The sequence below is a fragment of the Erigeron canadensis genome, chromosome 3 (genome assembly GCF_010389155.1).
Source record: "Erigeron canadensis isolate Cc75 chromosome 3, C_canadensis_v1, whole genome shotgun sequence".
Classification (NCBI taxonomy): domain Eukaryota; kingdom Viridiplantae; phylum Streptophyta; class Magnoliopsida; order Asterales; family Asteraceae; genus Erigeron; species Erigeron canadensis.
The window spans coordinates 15,890,967-15,907,864 of NC_057763.1; the positions used below are offsets into that span (position 1 = coordinate 15,890,967).

Consider the following 16,898-nt stretch of genomic DNA (forward strand, 5'->3'; position numbering starts at 1 on the left):
GGTTACACTCTCCGCAATTCGAGTAGCAATGGTCGGCATAACGGAGTTGATTTGTTGAGAAATGAGGTCGGCTAGCTCGGATCTCCTTTGGGCCTCTTCCTCCTGGTGCCTAGCCTCAGCGTTTGTTTCTTCGATTGTCCTTCGTGGTGCCATGTCTCTACAAAGGAGAACATAGTTTAGTCATTTGTATATAGGATTATATAGCATAGACCTGACTCACAACTTTCAATCTCACACGTGTTCGTTTAAGTTACTTAGTGTAATAAGGCCACGTTTGTATGCATAGGTGTACATATATATTTCTAAATTCATTTTCCTTCCTTTAATCACAACCTACTTATCACTATAAATTACAAATGGTTGGGTAAGCTTAAAGCATGTCAATCTTGTTTTTGGGCCTTTTGACAGATTTTTCCAGAATCTGTGTACGAACTTGGAGCTCGAAAATGTGACCCAAGATGGACGAACTGGGAAAAACTCATAAAATATAAAATGTAGCCCATGAGTTAGGTTTCACCTCCAACTGGAATCAGGTCAAAAGACTAAACAGAACTCCAGATATGGCCGTTCTACCAAAAGTGGTCAGAACTGATTTCCTGGTGTAACTTTCACTTTGTAACAAGTATAACCATAACACATATAGATTAACACATCATATAATAGCAAAAAGGCATCAAGCTTCCATTCCAATGAGCCAATATCAGTTTGCACAATTGCCATAAGCCAACAAACATGTGATCATAGTCACACAATCACAAACAAGTTCAAGGAAATCATAACAAAGTACAAATAATTGTCTACCGAATAAGTTCACGAACAAAACATCCTTAGGGTCATTTCCTAAGCACAAGAACTACCACAATGGTACACACCGCTGCAAGTATACATCCCATCATGAATATCACTTCATAAATCCGGTGCACTCCATCTATTGCCATGCCGGTATCTTCTCCCATTCGCCTCATTGCTCCGAAGGTTCTTTCCATCATGACTTCTTGATGCCAAACCCTCACTTGGGCATCCCTTAGTCCACCGGCTATATCCCACACTCGTTCCCTTTCCTCCCGAGTCATACCCATGGGAGGTGGAGGGGGTATTCCATAAACGGGACGATGGGGGTTTTCTCCTAGTCTTGGCCCAAGATGATAAGGATGATCGCGAGGGAGGCGTGGATGGAAGTATGGGTCGTGAGCTGGGAAGCGTCCATCGCTTACATTCATGGCCGCATTTTGTCTCGGCGGTGTGGGAGCTTTAGGGGCTGATGGTGGCCGTGGTGGAGTAGGCAAACGACGTACCGGTTGGCTAGAAGCAACGCTTCTAGCACCACCACCATTTGATGGGTCTTCCGTGGGCTCGGACTCCTCCTCCTCCTCTCGTTGTGGGGGCTGTTGGGAGTCCATCGTGGGCTCCGTCTCCTTGCTTTCTTCTTGTTCTTGTCGCCTCTCCCTGACCATGTCCACGAATGCATAAATGTCCCTTACTTGATTGGAGTTTCTTGAGGCTTCACTCCTTTGCGACATGATATTCCTACACAAGTCACATAAAGCATAAGATGACGACTCCACTTGACGCTTAGACGACCATTTACGACCGACTTGACCATTGACGACCCATGTGACCCTTTGCGGACAGCAAGACGACTTGACGGACCACGAGACGACCTTAATCATTTGACCACAACCAACCAATTCGACCTACGACTCACAAGCTTGACAACCGAACAACCTTATGAATATCCACCACCGACGTACCCAACAATAATTAGTAAGACTATCAACGACCAACTCGACACTCATGACTCACACGACCATTTAGAATCAACGAAATGACTAGAATTTAACTTGTGCATTATGTCTAAATAGGCAAAGTAATGCTAGCCAAGTGGGGGTATTAACTAAGGGTTCTAATAAGTAGTGCAAACATTGGATTTGGTTATGTATCTTTTGCACCAAGAATCGTTTTAAAGCTTTATTTTCAAAGGACTCCTTTTTGAATATTCCTTAAACAACCATTTTGATCATTCCATATTAAATTTTTAATTAGGCATAGTTGATCAGGCTATGCATAAGTAAAACAAGAATACTTTATGATCAACTCAATTGTTTAAGAAATATTCGACTCGTTTTGAAAATACGTAGGTTATAGCAAAAATTCTCTATAACCTTGGCTCTTGATACCATTTTTCTGTAACATCCCGACTAAGGCGGAAACACGAGATGCCACACAACGACATGGTACAAAAGATTCAAATATAAAACATCAACACAAGTTTTCAAATGACATTCAAACCCAGAAGATTACAAGTTCAAGATGACGTCTAAATCCATTACATAACCAAATTCATAATTGAAAAGATCAAATGTTTGCAATACTTGTCCAACCAAACAAGCATTATAGAGTCCAAAAGGCGGTGCAAGCTACGCACCTAAAGCTTTAACCTGAAAAGCATGAAGAAGAAGAAGTGTCAACTACGAGAGTTGAGTGAGTTCATAGGTTTTAGCTAGCAATATATATTTTCCATCCATAACTAAGATAATAAGTCATAAAACTTTTGAATAATCATTTCCAAAACTTATGTTCAAATCATAATATCCAAATCATAATAACATCAATTTCGTTTAGCCACGAGGGCATAATTCAATATCAAACTCATTTGGCCAATAGGACATAATATGAATAAATTTTGATGAGCAAATGCTTGAGCCACTACTACTACCATTTTTTTTTCAAGTCCCGTAATAAAATTAATTGGAATAGTAGCACAAGCTGTCAATCAAGTGCTTTAAATATGAAATAGGGTCGTGCCATGGAGACGACCACTTAAAGTAAGGTAGCTAGAACACCCTATGGTCGGACTAGAAGTGAGAGTCGTCACAAAGGCAACTAACCTTCTACCGTTACACTATGGGTGGGTGGACGAATCCTAGTTGCGCAACTCTCTAACTACAGGCCTCCACTTTCGGAGTAAATAGTAGTGTACCGAAAGAAAACGAGTTGACAGAACTCAAGCTCATCATAAAACATTTATCACATTGAACATACGAAACAATTTTATTTCATAATCATATTATCAAAAATCATTATATATATGTGTATATAAAAGCAATTTCATTTATATATCATGCTTTTCACCCCGACAGTTAAACACATAAATTAGTTTGAAAAGGGGCTATGACTCACTTCATTTGAGAGTGAAAGAGGGCTGATCAAAAGTGAGATCTTCGGCTAGTGGTGTCTTTCCTCAAGCAAGCCTAAACTATGGTATTCGAAATATGCACAACGTAAGTGTGTGTTGCATGACTAGTAAACTAGATAATGAGATGTATGCTAGTAGACTTGCCCAACTTTGGTTGTTGTTTAATTATGGAATTGAAGTACATTATGTTGTTCACCTCATTTGGTTGGAAGACATTTGGTAGTAAAGGTCATTCATACGATTTTGTTCGGTTACTGGAATTTCGGTAGTTTAACTTTGTTTTATATATATTTTCCATTGCATACTTTGTTTAATAACCATATTTGACACTTGTATTCTTATAATATTAATGTTGATATATCTTACTGATTTATAATTATTTATTTAAATTAATATTATTTAATTAATTATTTACTTATTTTATTGATTTATTAATTAAATAATTCCTTATAATTATTTTTAAGTCCTTAAATTATCTCTAAAATTCATAGATAATTATAGATGGATTATCTACTTATTTCCAAGCCTTTTTATTTGTAACATTGTGATTCTTATATTTATTTGTGCCTTATTTCCATTTATTTAATAAAAATGATTAATTAGTGACTTTTACTTAATAATTTACTTTTAAATTGTATAGTTCTTGTTCCCTTGCTTGTAATTATTTTTCCCCAGTAGGTTTTGGTCACTTTTATCATTGGTTAAGTAGCTTTGATCAGCTTCATGGTTTATATAATTTATTAATTAATTTATATATCTTTTAATTACCATTTTAATTCATTAAATCATAGAAATTCTTACAAATCACCACAAGCGTTTTAGTCCAAAAATTCCAGGCCTTTTAGGCAAATTCTATCAATATAAATTTGTATCAATTCAACCTCTCTTGTGTCTTGCTTAAATTGAGGACTTTTCGGTTAAAAAAAATCGTTTACCGAAATAGTGATTTTAGCCTCATTTCTTAGGCTATTAAGGTACTTCAAAATGGATTTTCATTCTAAATTCAATATTCACAATAAGTTCATCATATTTTTTGTGGTTCAAGTCGTGATGGTGGTGGTGGTGTGATATGTGCAATTTAGTGCTTTCGGTTAGTGATTATTTGACCCGAAAAGGCGATTTTTGAGCTTATTCTTGCCATGCATCAAATGACTTGAGTTTTATACTTTTGATATGTCATATTTTCCAGTATGTTCATCATATTTTCATGGTCATAAAGTTATGGTGCATGTGTGTGCTCAAAATGCATTTTTACAAGCTTTCGGTTTACGATTTCAAGCATATTTTAACTTGTTTTGATCCAAGCTTTATATATTTGATATTTTTTGAATTTTTCCAGAATATTTGCATGACTTTTAACATATTTTTCAGTTGATACAAGTCTCTAACCATCTCATAATCCAAACAATAATCCAACCTTCTTAAATCTAGCATGCATGCACTTGAATCAATACTTTTTAACATAAATCTTTATCCATCAAAAAAATCCATCAACATAATAACATATTTTTTTGAAAAATCTCAGAAATATATTCATCAAAATATGTAAAAATATCATCACCTTTCAAAGGAAAAATCACTTTAAAAGCTAGTTAATATAGAACAACACTTTTAGGTCTTAAACTAGTTAAATCCTTGGATCTTTCTTCATGGATTCAACATGCATGAGCATGGAAAGAAAGATCCTATCAACTTTGCGCTCATCAAGTGTATATTCAAAAGAAAACATAAGGAAAACATGAACTTTTGATAAAACCTTTTTAATAAGAACAAGAACAAAATTAAACTAGTAAGGAGATGAAGATATATACCCTTGAAGAACACTTTTTGAAGATGAAATGGTGCAGATTTTCGTGACCTATATAGCCTCCAACAATCCTTATTCAAGCCTTAATACAACCCTTAAACTATGCTTGAATCAACCCTTTATTAATCTAGCCTAAACCCTTATTATTAGTATAAGTTTAAGTTGGATTTTTGCCTTGTTCTTGCTCCCTTGTTGGCTGCCGATTTTGAGAGAGAAAGGAAGAGAATGGAAGAGTTTTTCTTGGGAGAAAATGATGTATTTGAAGTGTGTGTGAAAGGTGGAAGTTCCAAGACAAAGAGTGTGCATGTATATTTCAAAATGGATGATGTATGTGTGTGTGAGGGGGGGGGGACGGCCACAAAGGGGTATTCAAGGGGTTTTCCCTATTTATTTTTTTTAAAAAAGTTGTAAGTTTATTTTATATAAGTGTATAAGTGTATGTATATATTTTGTAAGAGTATTATATGTTTATTAGCAATGTTAAGTGGCTATTTACTCTAGTATATGCATGTATGTATGTCGTGTATATATATGTATGTGTATGTACATTTTTGTGTTTTAAATTTGTTACATGGCTTATTAGTTGCATTCTTGTATTTATTTTAAGCATATATATACACTTATAGATTTTTAAACACTTTTATATGCTTTATGAGCTATACATATTTTTAACTTATTCATGACATTTTTATGACCAAATATTATTTAGTTGGGTTGATGATACAATTTGTTGGACATTTATAAGGATTTTTAATTGTTATCTCAACTTGTGAGACTCGCTTTATTAATTATAACTTGATTTGAACATTAAAGTTTTTGTTCAATCTTATTTTATTAAATTGAATTTAAAATTAATCAATAGCTTTAGATTACTAATTTAAGGGCATTATCTACTAACTTCAAGTATAACTATGGCTTGCGGGAACATAGACAACCTAACTAGCACGTATATAATATTAAGAAGTAGGGTTGTTACATTAAACCCTTAACTTTATTTGTATTCAAATACATCATGGTAGCTATTCTAACATATTCAAATTACCATTTCATCCATTTGGACTCAAAACACAATAGACTTTATCTACTAATTCAAAACACCATTTCTAAAACATAAGTGTTGATGACACCACTATGTAGCTCGAACAAGGTATACCTTTCAATCATCATTTCCTGTCCCAAAAGCAAATTGTGCATAAATCTTAAGATCCATGTGTTGTCGCTCATAGCAAGATCCTGCAATGGCAACCCCATTAATGTCATAGCTGCACCAAACTTTAGCCATGTTTTCTCCTAGCGAAATCTAATAAATCAACAAAATTTAAGTGCAAAAATGGTGATCCATTTTGATCAAATACATATCTTTAAACATACATCATATCACCTTCAAACAGGTAATCAAAATTTTGAACAATTGATTACAAATAACTAAGATCATATATAAAAATTAATTACAAATAACTAAAAAACAAATTTTAATAATAAATATCTGGAAAAACATATAGGACTAACAAAAAATTTTCAAAATATCTAGTATTTTTTGAAGAAATCCATATTTTTAAATTAACGACTTGAGATCAAAATAAGTAAACTATGTATACATACATAAATAAAAGATGATTAAAAATCCTAATCAAATCTTTATTTTGAAACCCTAATATAAAAATCATAAATCACTAAAGCAAAAACTTACCAATAAGTTCCTTTTTTGATAGATCAATGGATCGATGATGAGAAATTCACACCAAAAAAATAAGAAGCTGATGATGATGATTATGAACAGATGATAATGATGAATCGATGTTGATCGTCAGCCGTTGAGATTATTTACCAGTTTGAGATGAATCCGTGATAGTTTTTCATGGAAATAGAGATTTGGAGATTTGATTTCGGACTCAGTGAGAGAGAAATAAAGAGGTCTAGTTTTCTTTTTTTCTTTTTTTTTTAATATAGATCTGATATAGATAGATAGATACTTCCTTGAGAAGCTTTTATCTATCCCCACACACACTTGAAACACCATAAAATACCTACAAATTTCATCATCCATGACATCAGAAATCATACGTGGCATAGCTAAAAAACTTACAACAAGGCTTTTCTTATGTCACGTTGTTTCTTCCTTTAGTAGTATAGGAAGATGTTAAAAAATTTAAATTAATAATTGAACAATGAAAATAGTTGTTAGTTTGGGTAGATATGAGTTGAAAAATTTTTGGAGAAAAGATTGTGCAAATTACTTCCTTTGCTATTGTGCAAAATTACTTCCTTTGCTGTGTGTAAAATTACAGGTTTGTGCAAAATTACTTCCTTAATTAGGATAATATAACATACGGAGTAAAAAATTAGAGGAGTGCTAGAAAGACAAATTTTTTACTAACAATATTATACAAACTGACGTGGATTCTAATGTGGCCCATCCACATCATTCCATATTATTAACTATGGTTAGAGCTTTTAGTTTTCTTTTACCAGTTAACTCAACCACCTACTTTTTATCTCCTAAAAACCAAAACATCCACCTCTTCCCTGATTCCCCTGAAACATATATGCATTCCAATATCTAATTAGAATAAGGATGCTTTCTGCCACACCCATCTTTATTTAATAATATTCGTTCACAAATGATACACCAATATCACAAATAATACTCCAACTAGTGTTTATCTTATAATTACATTCCTAAAATTTCATGTTTCTCGATTATTCACTCACACTTATGTATACACAATTCTGTTGCATATACGAATTCCGATCACTTTCATATGAAAGTGCAACAGATAAAGATAACAAAAAATTTCCGAAACAACAGAATTGCATGAAACTAAACGTTGCAGTGCCAATAAAAATCGGTGAAGTCGAAAAAGACGTGTAGAACAACCATACACAATTATTATCTGTTTATAGATCAAAACCCTTGATCCGTAATGTCAGAACCGTCCTGTGATCAGACCCGTTAATGAATTCTGTAATATATTACCTTTGATCTGAATATTTACAGATCAGGACCCCATGACATCTCATCTTCATTTAATGAGAAAGAAATAAAGAACTAAGTTATCCGATAATGAATAATGGAGAATAAGAAGATGGAAATTGATTCATGTTGATGAATCGGGTGTGTTAATCCTGATATATGAATAAGAGAGAAAAGATTAATTTTAATTTATTTAACCTAGATTAATTAACTTTGTTTAGGTAACATGGAATGACGTGGATTACCACATCAAAATCCACATAAGTTTGTAAAACTAATGTTTGTAAAAGGTTTGTCATTTTAGCATTCTTCAAAAAATTAATACTATAAAAGAGAGAAAAGATGGTATAGTATTTTTTTTTAAGACAATGAATAAACAAATAATAATAATAATAATAAAAATAGACACAGACAGACAGCAATATGTTTTAAAAATTGTGACGCCGACGGCCAACCAAATATGAATTTCTTCCATTTTTCCAAATATTTGTGCTTTTATTCTTCTTCCACACACACACAGAAAAGCTAGCCAGACACCTCTCATTCTCTATACTTTCTCTCTCTAGATAAAAAAAAAAAGCACAAGATTCAGGTAAACCCAATTCCTTCTTCTTCTTTGATCCTTTCAGTTGCTGTATTCTTTTTTTTTAATCTTTTCTGTAAGTTCAATTTTTGTTTAAAAAAGTGATTAATCTATTTTTACTGTTTTTACAATTCTGTTCTGTATGTATAGATAATTTATACATGTTTTGTATAAATTCAGCTGCTATTTGTCTTTCAATGTTTTTTGTTTTTGACTTTTATTGTTGACTTTTCATTTCCAATTTTCTTTTAACTTCATATATATATATATATTATATATATATAGTTTTTAATGATTCTTAATTATGTGGGGAAATTGGAATTTAGTTGCTTTTATGATTAAGATCTCAAACAACTTTTTTTTTCCTTAGTTTATATGTAAAAGTAATGATCTGTATACATACTTTATTGTTTTTGTTTTGTTTTGATTTATATAATTTTCAAGATGAGAGTAGGAGTTATAATTAACAAAGTGTTTATAAGATGATCTTGTAATGACAATGTAGATTGGTGCTGAAGAATGTCGGGCGGGGGGTTGCGTAAAGCTCTCGGAGCGATTAAGGATAGCACGACTGTCAATATAGCGAAAGTTAGCAGTGACTATAAGGTATCTATAAAAACCTCGCAACTTTTGATCATTACGTAATAAGAGCTGTTTCAATACGGATGTTATTAATTTTTCGTTATTGTTTGGATTCGTTAGGAATTGGATATAAATATTGTCAAGGCTACAAACCATGTTGAGCGTCCGGCAAAAGAAAAGCATATACGTGGTGAGTATATCGTGTATCTCTTGAAGGGTGTAGTTGCTATATTATTGTTTTACAAGTGAGACGTACTTCGGGTTCGTCCAATTTTGCAACTTTTTGTGGCAGCTATATTTGCAGCTATCTCGGCTACAAGACCTCGAGCTGATGTCGCATATTGCATACATGCTCTTGCAAGAAGATTGTCCAAGACACATAATTGGGCAGTATGTATTCATGCCATTAATATTTCTAGTGTCATTTAATGTCTTTGGATTTCAATGTTTCTCGATCTATTATGTTATATGATTGCATTACATACTATAAAAAGAGACTAAGAGAGAGGTTAGATTTCAATACAGATCTATGTTACTTACTGTAATATAATTGCTGTTATACCACCTTGTTTCGATATATTAACTACTGGCTTACTTAAATATTTTTGAGATACTCCAAAGTATCGGTCATTATTACTTTTACAAAGTATAAAGTTAGATAATTTATATAACTTACCTTGTCTGTTTTTTGAGAATGAAGTCCATTAAGTAAAAAGAGTAGTTAGTACTTTTTTTGGCAGTATATATTTTAAATTATCTACTGCAATCCTGATATATCATGGTAGTTGATCTACTGCGAGTCTCATCTGGTCAACTTTGTGGGCTATTGCCATGTACATGTTGACGTTGACCAAAAGTTGTTTTATCCAGGTTGCTTTAAAAACTTTAATTGTTATTCATCGTGCCTTGAGGGAGGTGGATCCCACATTTCAAGAGGAACTTGTTAACTATGGACGGAGTAGAAACCATGTGCTCAACTTGTCTTACTTTAAAGATGATTCTAGTCCAAATGGTACCTTCAAATATTTGTTGTCGTTAATCAATCTGTATGTGTCATTAAAGTTCCTGACAAAGTATCTTTTGATATATCGTTATAGCATGGGATTATTCTGGATGGGTTAGGACCTATGCACTGTATTTGGAAGAAAGGCTGGAGTGCTTTCGAGTCTTGAAATATGATGTTGAATCAGACAGATCAGTAAGATAATGGAGTAGTGTTCCTTGTATCTTTTTAGGTTTTTTTTTTTTAATAATTTATCCTTTCAATGGAAGTAAATGAACATTTTGTATTCAAATTTAAAATTATGTTTTTGTTTTTAAATTGTTTGGGTATTTATTTCCAATTGTGGGACTGTGCAGAGAACAAAAGATCTCGACACTTCTGAACTGCTTGTACAACTACCAGCTTTGCAGCAACTTCTGTTTCGTGTTTTAGGTTGTCAGGTATAATCTTTTGTTTTTATATATTCTGGGCAGTTCTTAGATCACAAAATTTGGCTCTTATCGATTCAAAAGTTGGATTATTGTTTAACGACCGTATCCTATTTACATTCTAACTTAGCATTGTGCCCGGTGCAGCCACAAGGAGCATCAGTTCATAACTTTGTGATTCAGCTGGCACTTTCTATGGTTAGTAATGGCTGTTAACAAAATCAGAATACTTGCATTTGTCTCTTTGATAGGTTCATGTCTTACTATATCTTATTGCTTCTTCAGGTTGCATCTGAAAGTATGAAAATATACACTGCAATTAGTGATGGATCAGTGAATTTGGTGGATAGGGTAACTATTAATCTTTAGCTAATGAAATCTTGAGCTTTGTCAATGATTATTTTTTATACAATAATATAAATGTTGCTCTCAAACAGTTCTTTGAGATGCAACGACATGATGCTCTTAAGGCCCTGGATATATATAGGAGGGCTGGGCAACAGGTAAATGTTATTCTTGAAAATTATATACATATTTTAATGGTCCTAGTAAAAGGTGGATAGGTCATGCTAACCTTTCAAGAACTTTTCAGGCTGAGAGATTGTCCGAATTTTATGAAGTATGTAAAAATATTGACATTGGACGTGGGGAGAGGTTCATTAAGATTGAGCAGGTATGCCTTCTTGTAAGGTTTTTAAGTTTTGGAAATTGCTAACTACAGCCCTTGGGGCTGTCGTTAGCGTGCATAAAAAATTGTACTTCTTATATCAAAAGTCCACCCTTGAATTTTACGATAAGAAGTACAACTAAGTATGCATCTTAAAGACAGACCATAGGGATGTGATTATCAACAGTACCAACTATTTGGGATATTCTCCTAAGATGCTTAATTTACTTTTCCAATTTTCCTTTCCATTAAAAAATATAGCCCCCATCTTCATTTCTACAAGCCATGGAAGAATATGTGAAAGAAGCTCCCCGTGCTTCAACTGTTCGTAAGGATCTGGTCGGTTTCTCTCTACTTGTTAGTTTCTTGATTTTCAAATTTGAAAAATTTGCTTAAATTTATGTTCTGATGAAGCAGGCAGTTGATGGAACACCAAAAGCAATTTTGGCCATAGAATACAAAAAAGATGCTGAGGTTCCAGAGAAGCCCACGGAATCTCCAACTCCTCCACCTCCTGCTGAGCCTGTGGCTGAACCAGTTCAAGTGGAGGCACCCGTTTCCAAACCACCTCCAGATTTACTTGTAAGTTGGTTGATAATTTTTATATCTCATAAATCCCATGTTCATGTTTGACAAAACACGTTATTACAAGTGGTTGACCATGTAGAATGTGTCAAACACCCTTCTAAACTGATTTAATAACGGATCTAACCAAATGATTTCTGACTTTGTGTTGCCAGGGTTTGGATGATCCTGTTACAGACGCCTCTGAATTTGATCAGAAGAATTCTATGGCGTTAGCAATTGTGCCTGTTGGTATGGAAAAACATCCTTTTTACTTTCAATGTCTCAATTTCTGGTTTATTGAAGGAAAATGACTTAAGCTAATAAAACATGGTAGATGTTCAAACAATTACTTATTTTGTCAATCTTGCTTACCTTGTATTTTTGATGGCTTTGGCAATTACAGTTGACCAACCATCTTCAACTGCCACAACTTCAGTTAATGGAACCTCAGGATGGGAGTTGGCCCTTGTAACTGCCCCAAGGTCTGATGCGAGTACCACATCTGCAAGCAAACTGGTATGCTTATAGGCTCATTCCTCTGTTTTGTTTTGTTTGTTTTATGTTTTATCTGATGTTTGACCAGACACATAGTTTAGTGAAAGTGTGAGCATTGGCCAAATATCAAATTGATATGCTAAAACTTGTTTTTTCTACTAATTTTTGGGCCTGTCTTTTGATGGAATCAGGGTGGAGGTCTGGATAAACTTACACTTGATAGCCTATATGATGATGCAATTCGAAGAACTAACCAGAATGTTAGTTACAACCCGTGGGAGCATGGCCCGATGGCTGGTGCTATGATGCCATATCAGACTGGACCAGACCCATTTTATGCTTCCAACGGCATGGCCGCACCACACAACATCCAAATGGCAGCCATGGCTCAGCAGCAGCAGGCTTTCATGTTCCAGCAGCAGCAACAGCAAATGATGATGATGCCCCAACCATTGCCACAACAAAGTGCAAACCCATTTGCGATCCCATATGGGGCTACCTCCCACCCATATGGGTCAGGTGTGCCAGTTCAGGCGTATAATCCCTATTCTGGTCTCATATAAATCTCCCATTTCTTCCAAGGTGAAAACTTGTACAACATAATTAGGAGTAGGGTCAGTATTATTCATTATTTTCAATTGAGGTATGAAATAATGTTTTGGGATCACATTCAAATTCTTTTGGTCTACTTGATATCATCTGCAAAGTTTAGTTTTCTTTTTAATGGTTTTGTTTTCTTATCTTCTTGATGATGAAGATATAAATGTTTTGTAAATTTTCTGAGACTCTTGCACATTAATGTATCATATATATATATATATATATAGTGATAGTGATTGAGTGATCATTCTTGTTATGTATTTACTCTTGTAAACATAAATGCCAATCTAACACTACTTTTTCCTCTTAGAGATTATAATGGATAAAATGTATGTGCAACAAAGATTGAGTTGGCATCTTGCTGAACCTATATCACAGAGATGTATTTACGTATGTATTATCGCAAAAATATGAGTGGGCATCAAAGTTTACAGCTTTTCAACAGGAAAACCCATTACAGATTTTGATTTTGAAGCTAATTCTCGAAGTTCATTAACCTCGTCACTAGATAGTGTCCACCCCAAAGCCCCACCAAACTCTTTTGCTTGTTCTGCATTTTTTGCTCCTGGAATTGGAATCACATTTTCTTGAGCTATCAACCAATTGAGAGCCACCTGCACCATATTCAAACACGAACAACACCTCTTAATATGTGTTTTGACGGCATCACATGTATAGTTGACCCAACACCTTAAATGTATCGAACATACCTGTGTTGGAGTTTTATCATAGTTCTGTCCAATCTCCTTGATTCTGTTTATAAGAGGTTGCAACTGCAGAGAAATAAGTTAGAGTGTGAATTTCAATCTGCAAAATGTAAACTTTTGCATTCATGTCTTACCTGAGTAAGGAATTCAGCAGTGTAGATATTTCCTCGAGGACCCGTAGGGATGTTTTCTGGTGTGTACTTTCCGGTCAAAACACCTGCACGAGTTGCATGAATGTAGTTTACTAACATTCAAGCCAACTATTTCATTTTGTTTATCAAGAAAAACAGCAAGTTTATAAGTGAACAAAAGCACTCATACCTTGAGCAATTGGTGAATATGCAATTAAACTAATGCCAAGTTCATCGCACGTGGCCTTCACTCCATTCTCCTCGGGCATCCTGTATATGAGACTATAATTGACTTGGTTTGAAGCCAGGGGGATACCTCGTTTCTTTAGCTGTTGATAAGCTTGACGAAGACGCTTTTCTAAATCAAGGAAGTCGATAAATATAAGTCAACATCGGAAACCCTGTCTCTCACATTACTAGAATGAAAACAATAGAAAACTTACCGCTATAGTTGGAGACTCCAACGGCTTTCACCAGACCTTGCTCCACAGCGTCTCCAAGACCATCAATGTATCCTGAATAAGATTACCCCATCTTAATTTACAATTCTCGCTGTTAAATTCCTTAAAAACGAGATAATATGGCTGGACATGTTAAAGCCAATTGTTACAGCTCCTTCTATTTTAGATACAGTGATACACTAGATATTTCATGTACTTATTGAAATTTTTAAAGGACTTAGTTTCAAATATGAATATATCGTATGTGTAGTTAAACATCCAAACATTTTTAAGCAAAGAGTTAAAATTCCCTTTCTGCAGGAAGATAATAGAATGTGATGTTTAAACTTTAAACCAAGTCGAATCAACACAATAATGTGGAGATATAAAGAGTAATACATTGATGTAGCCAAGTACCTTCATTTCCCCAAATTCCTGGCCTGAAATTTCATAACGAAAATAGTCCAATATTAGCTTTGACTAGTAGTAACCAAGACAAAAAAGCAGAGGAAAAAAAGGAAACAGCAGAGGAGGCTAAAGCACAAACCAGTGGAGTTGATAAAGTTCCACTGAGTCAAGCTCGAGTCGACTCAGAGAGTCCTTGAGGGCTGAGAGGACGCTTTGGCGACCAAGCCTCCATGGTAATGCAGCAAACTTAGTGGCAACAGCTATGTCATCTTCTGGATATTTCTTCTTTCGTTCCTTGATAAATCTTTGGCAGATGAAAAGGGTGAAAATGAAATCATGTTCCCTTCAGTAACAAACATGTTTGTATAATAACAATAATATTGTATATTGCAGGACTCACTAGGGTTAAAGTTAACCGGAGCAACATAGACGTAAGGTACCAAAAGTAGACTTGAACTAAGTTTAACTAGATCATGTAAATGACAAAGATTTGATTGGGACTTGCATGGAAATAAAGTAATTTAACGGGACATAAACAGACCTACACACAGTGATACAAGAAATAGAATCTATAAAACAAATCTAGAAAGATTTAACTGTCTAAACAATCTGAACCGACCTACACGGTCTGAAATGATCAAAATTTACAAAAATGGATACAACTGGACCTAAGTGAGCGTAACCTCATATAAATTGACTTAATAGTCAAAATGGATCTAAACAGAGCTAAAGGGATCTCAATGTAGATTATACAAATAGACCTAGATGAAGATGATCCTAAAAAGAAATTATAAAGACTTAAATGGATATAAATTCATCAAAGTAGATATAATAAATGCATACAAATATCTCTATACAGAATTAAGAGCTTCAGAGCATATGAAAGATTAGTTGACTAACAAGAATGAATGCTATAAAGTCACAGCGGTTGTAGTCTACCTTCCAAGCAGTGTTTCAGAGTTGATCGCACCAAATGAGAACTGAAACATAGAAAATCTAGGTTTTAGTAGCAGAAAGATTTTACCCAAAACCAAATGAACATAGGTATGAGCATAATACAAGTATTCTCACCCTTGACCCGTAAACTTCTGCAGTATCGAACCAAGTTATACCATTATCGATACTTGCATCAAAAGCGTTCTTACAAGCTTTCATCTTCCTATCTGCCATCACCCCGGAAAAAAAAAAAAAACATTACATGACTCTTTTCAAAGACAGAAATTAGAAATATCCCAGAAACTTTGAATGCATAAAAATATTAAAAGAAGCAGCATCATCAAAACAATATGCTATTAATTGGATCACAGTGAAATAACAAAAAACACTTTCAATCTACCAAAGTTCTGGCTCCACTTTCACTAAAAACCAACTAGATAAAAAAAACATCCAAAGCTTATATGAAGTTAAACTTTAACATCGCAAAGGACTAAATAACCAATCTTAAGAGCGTGTTCGATACTGCTAATCCGTTTTAAAGCTACAAAAAATAATAAGCACAAAATAACACTATGAAATATAGCTTTCCAAACAGATTACGCATAAAAGTAACTACTGAGCAAAAAACACGAACACAAAGGGGGCAAAAATAGGTCCCTGCTTAAAAGCGCAATCCCGAACACCTTTCAAACTCTTAAAAAGGCTAAAAAAACACTAACCATCCCATTCAAAATTGTTCCAGTAACTGGTATCACCCCATGACCAAGCTCCAATTCCAAGCTTAGTCAACTTCAAACTAGAACCACCCAGTTGCACAACATTATCTTTTACTTTGACAAATTCATTTGAAGCAACTGCCTTTACTCTTTCTGAGTTTCTATTTCTTAAACTAAAGTTACATGTACTGCTAAACTGCAATGCCATTTTTATTTTATTTTTAAATAAATTTTTTACTTAACTTGGTATTATGAATTATTTATTTTTTGTTTAGACTTTAAAGGAATGAAAAGCCAACGACTATTGTATGCAAAAAGCATTGATTTTTCGGTGCTTAATTTCTCCACGTCTATTTTACTATCCTAACAAGTCTAGACCACACATGAAAGGTGGAACGACTTTTAAGTGATTTTGAGGGGTCCAAATAGCTAACTGATCCCTACACAATTTATTTTTGCCATATAAAACAAATATATGCATTACTTGATTATACTGTATAACTATATAATGTACACAGTGTTGTATATGGTTAAAAATTGTTATGTAGAGATCATTTCCCGTCCAAATATAGTTCGTTATGATTTTCGGATTAAAAATATCCAGAAAATTGTTGGGAAAATATGCATTTTTCCACCACTTTGAACATCAATAAATATA

At 34.0% G+C, this 16,898-nt stretch overlaps 2 protein-coding genes across 3 annotated transcripts; one reads left to right on the plus strand and one right to left on the minus strand.

The window, feature by feature from the left end:
- The first annotated feature begins 8,455 nt into the window (after positions 1-8,455).
- Positions 8,456-13,077, plus strand: LOC122593538 (putative clathrin assembly protein At5g35200). The gene is made up of 16 exons (XM_043765959.1): positions 8,456-8,569; positions 9,066-9,166; positions 9,263-9,332; positions 9,435-9,532; positions 10,013-10,154; positions 10,240-10,340; positions 10,502-10,585; positions 10,721-10,771; positions 10,859-10,924; positions 11,011-11,076; positions 11,166-11,246; positions 11,502-11,579; positions 11,658-11,822; positions 11,981-12,056; positions 12,211-12,323; positions 12,494-13,077. Exons 2-16 carry the CDS (start codon positions 9,080-9,082, stop codon positions 12,863-12,865), a joined length of 1,650 nt encoding a protein of 549 aa, XP_043621894.1. The 5' UTR covers positions 8,456-8,569; positions 9,066-9,079; the 3' UTR covers positions 12,866-13,077.
- Positions 13,078-13,247: 170 nt separating this feature from the next.
- LOC122593540 (uncharacterized oxidoreductase At1g06690, chloroplastic) lies at positions 13,248-16,528 on the minus strand. Of its 2 annotated transcripts, none has more exons than XM_043765961.1 (10): positions 16,244-16,528; positions 15,660-15,751; positions 15,528-15,568; positions 14,728-14,892; positions 14,598-14,620; positions 14,220-14,255; positions 13,931-14,098; positions 13,744-13,826; positions 13,613-13,675; positions 13,248-13,516 (listed from the first exon to the last, which is right to left on the minus strand). In XM_043765961.1, exons 1-10 carry the CDS (start codon positions 16,446-16,448, stop codon positions 13,331-13,333), a joined length of 1,062 nt encoding a protein of 353 aa, XP_043621896.1. In that variant the 5' UTR covers positions 16,449-16,528; the 3' UTR covers positions 13,248-13,330. The 2 variants fall into 2 exon arrangements, with proteins under 2 accessions (XP_043621896.1, XP_043621895.1); XM_043765960.1 differs by having other exon boundaries at positions 14,184-14,255; positions 16,244-16,526.
- Positions 16,529-16,898: the final 370 nt, after the last annotated feature.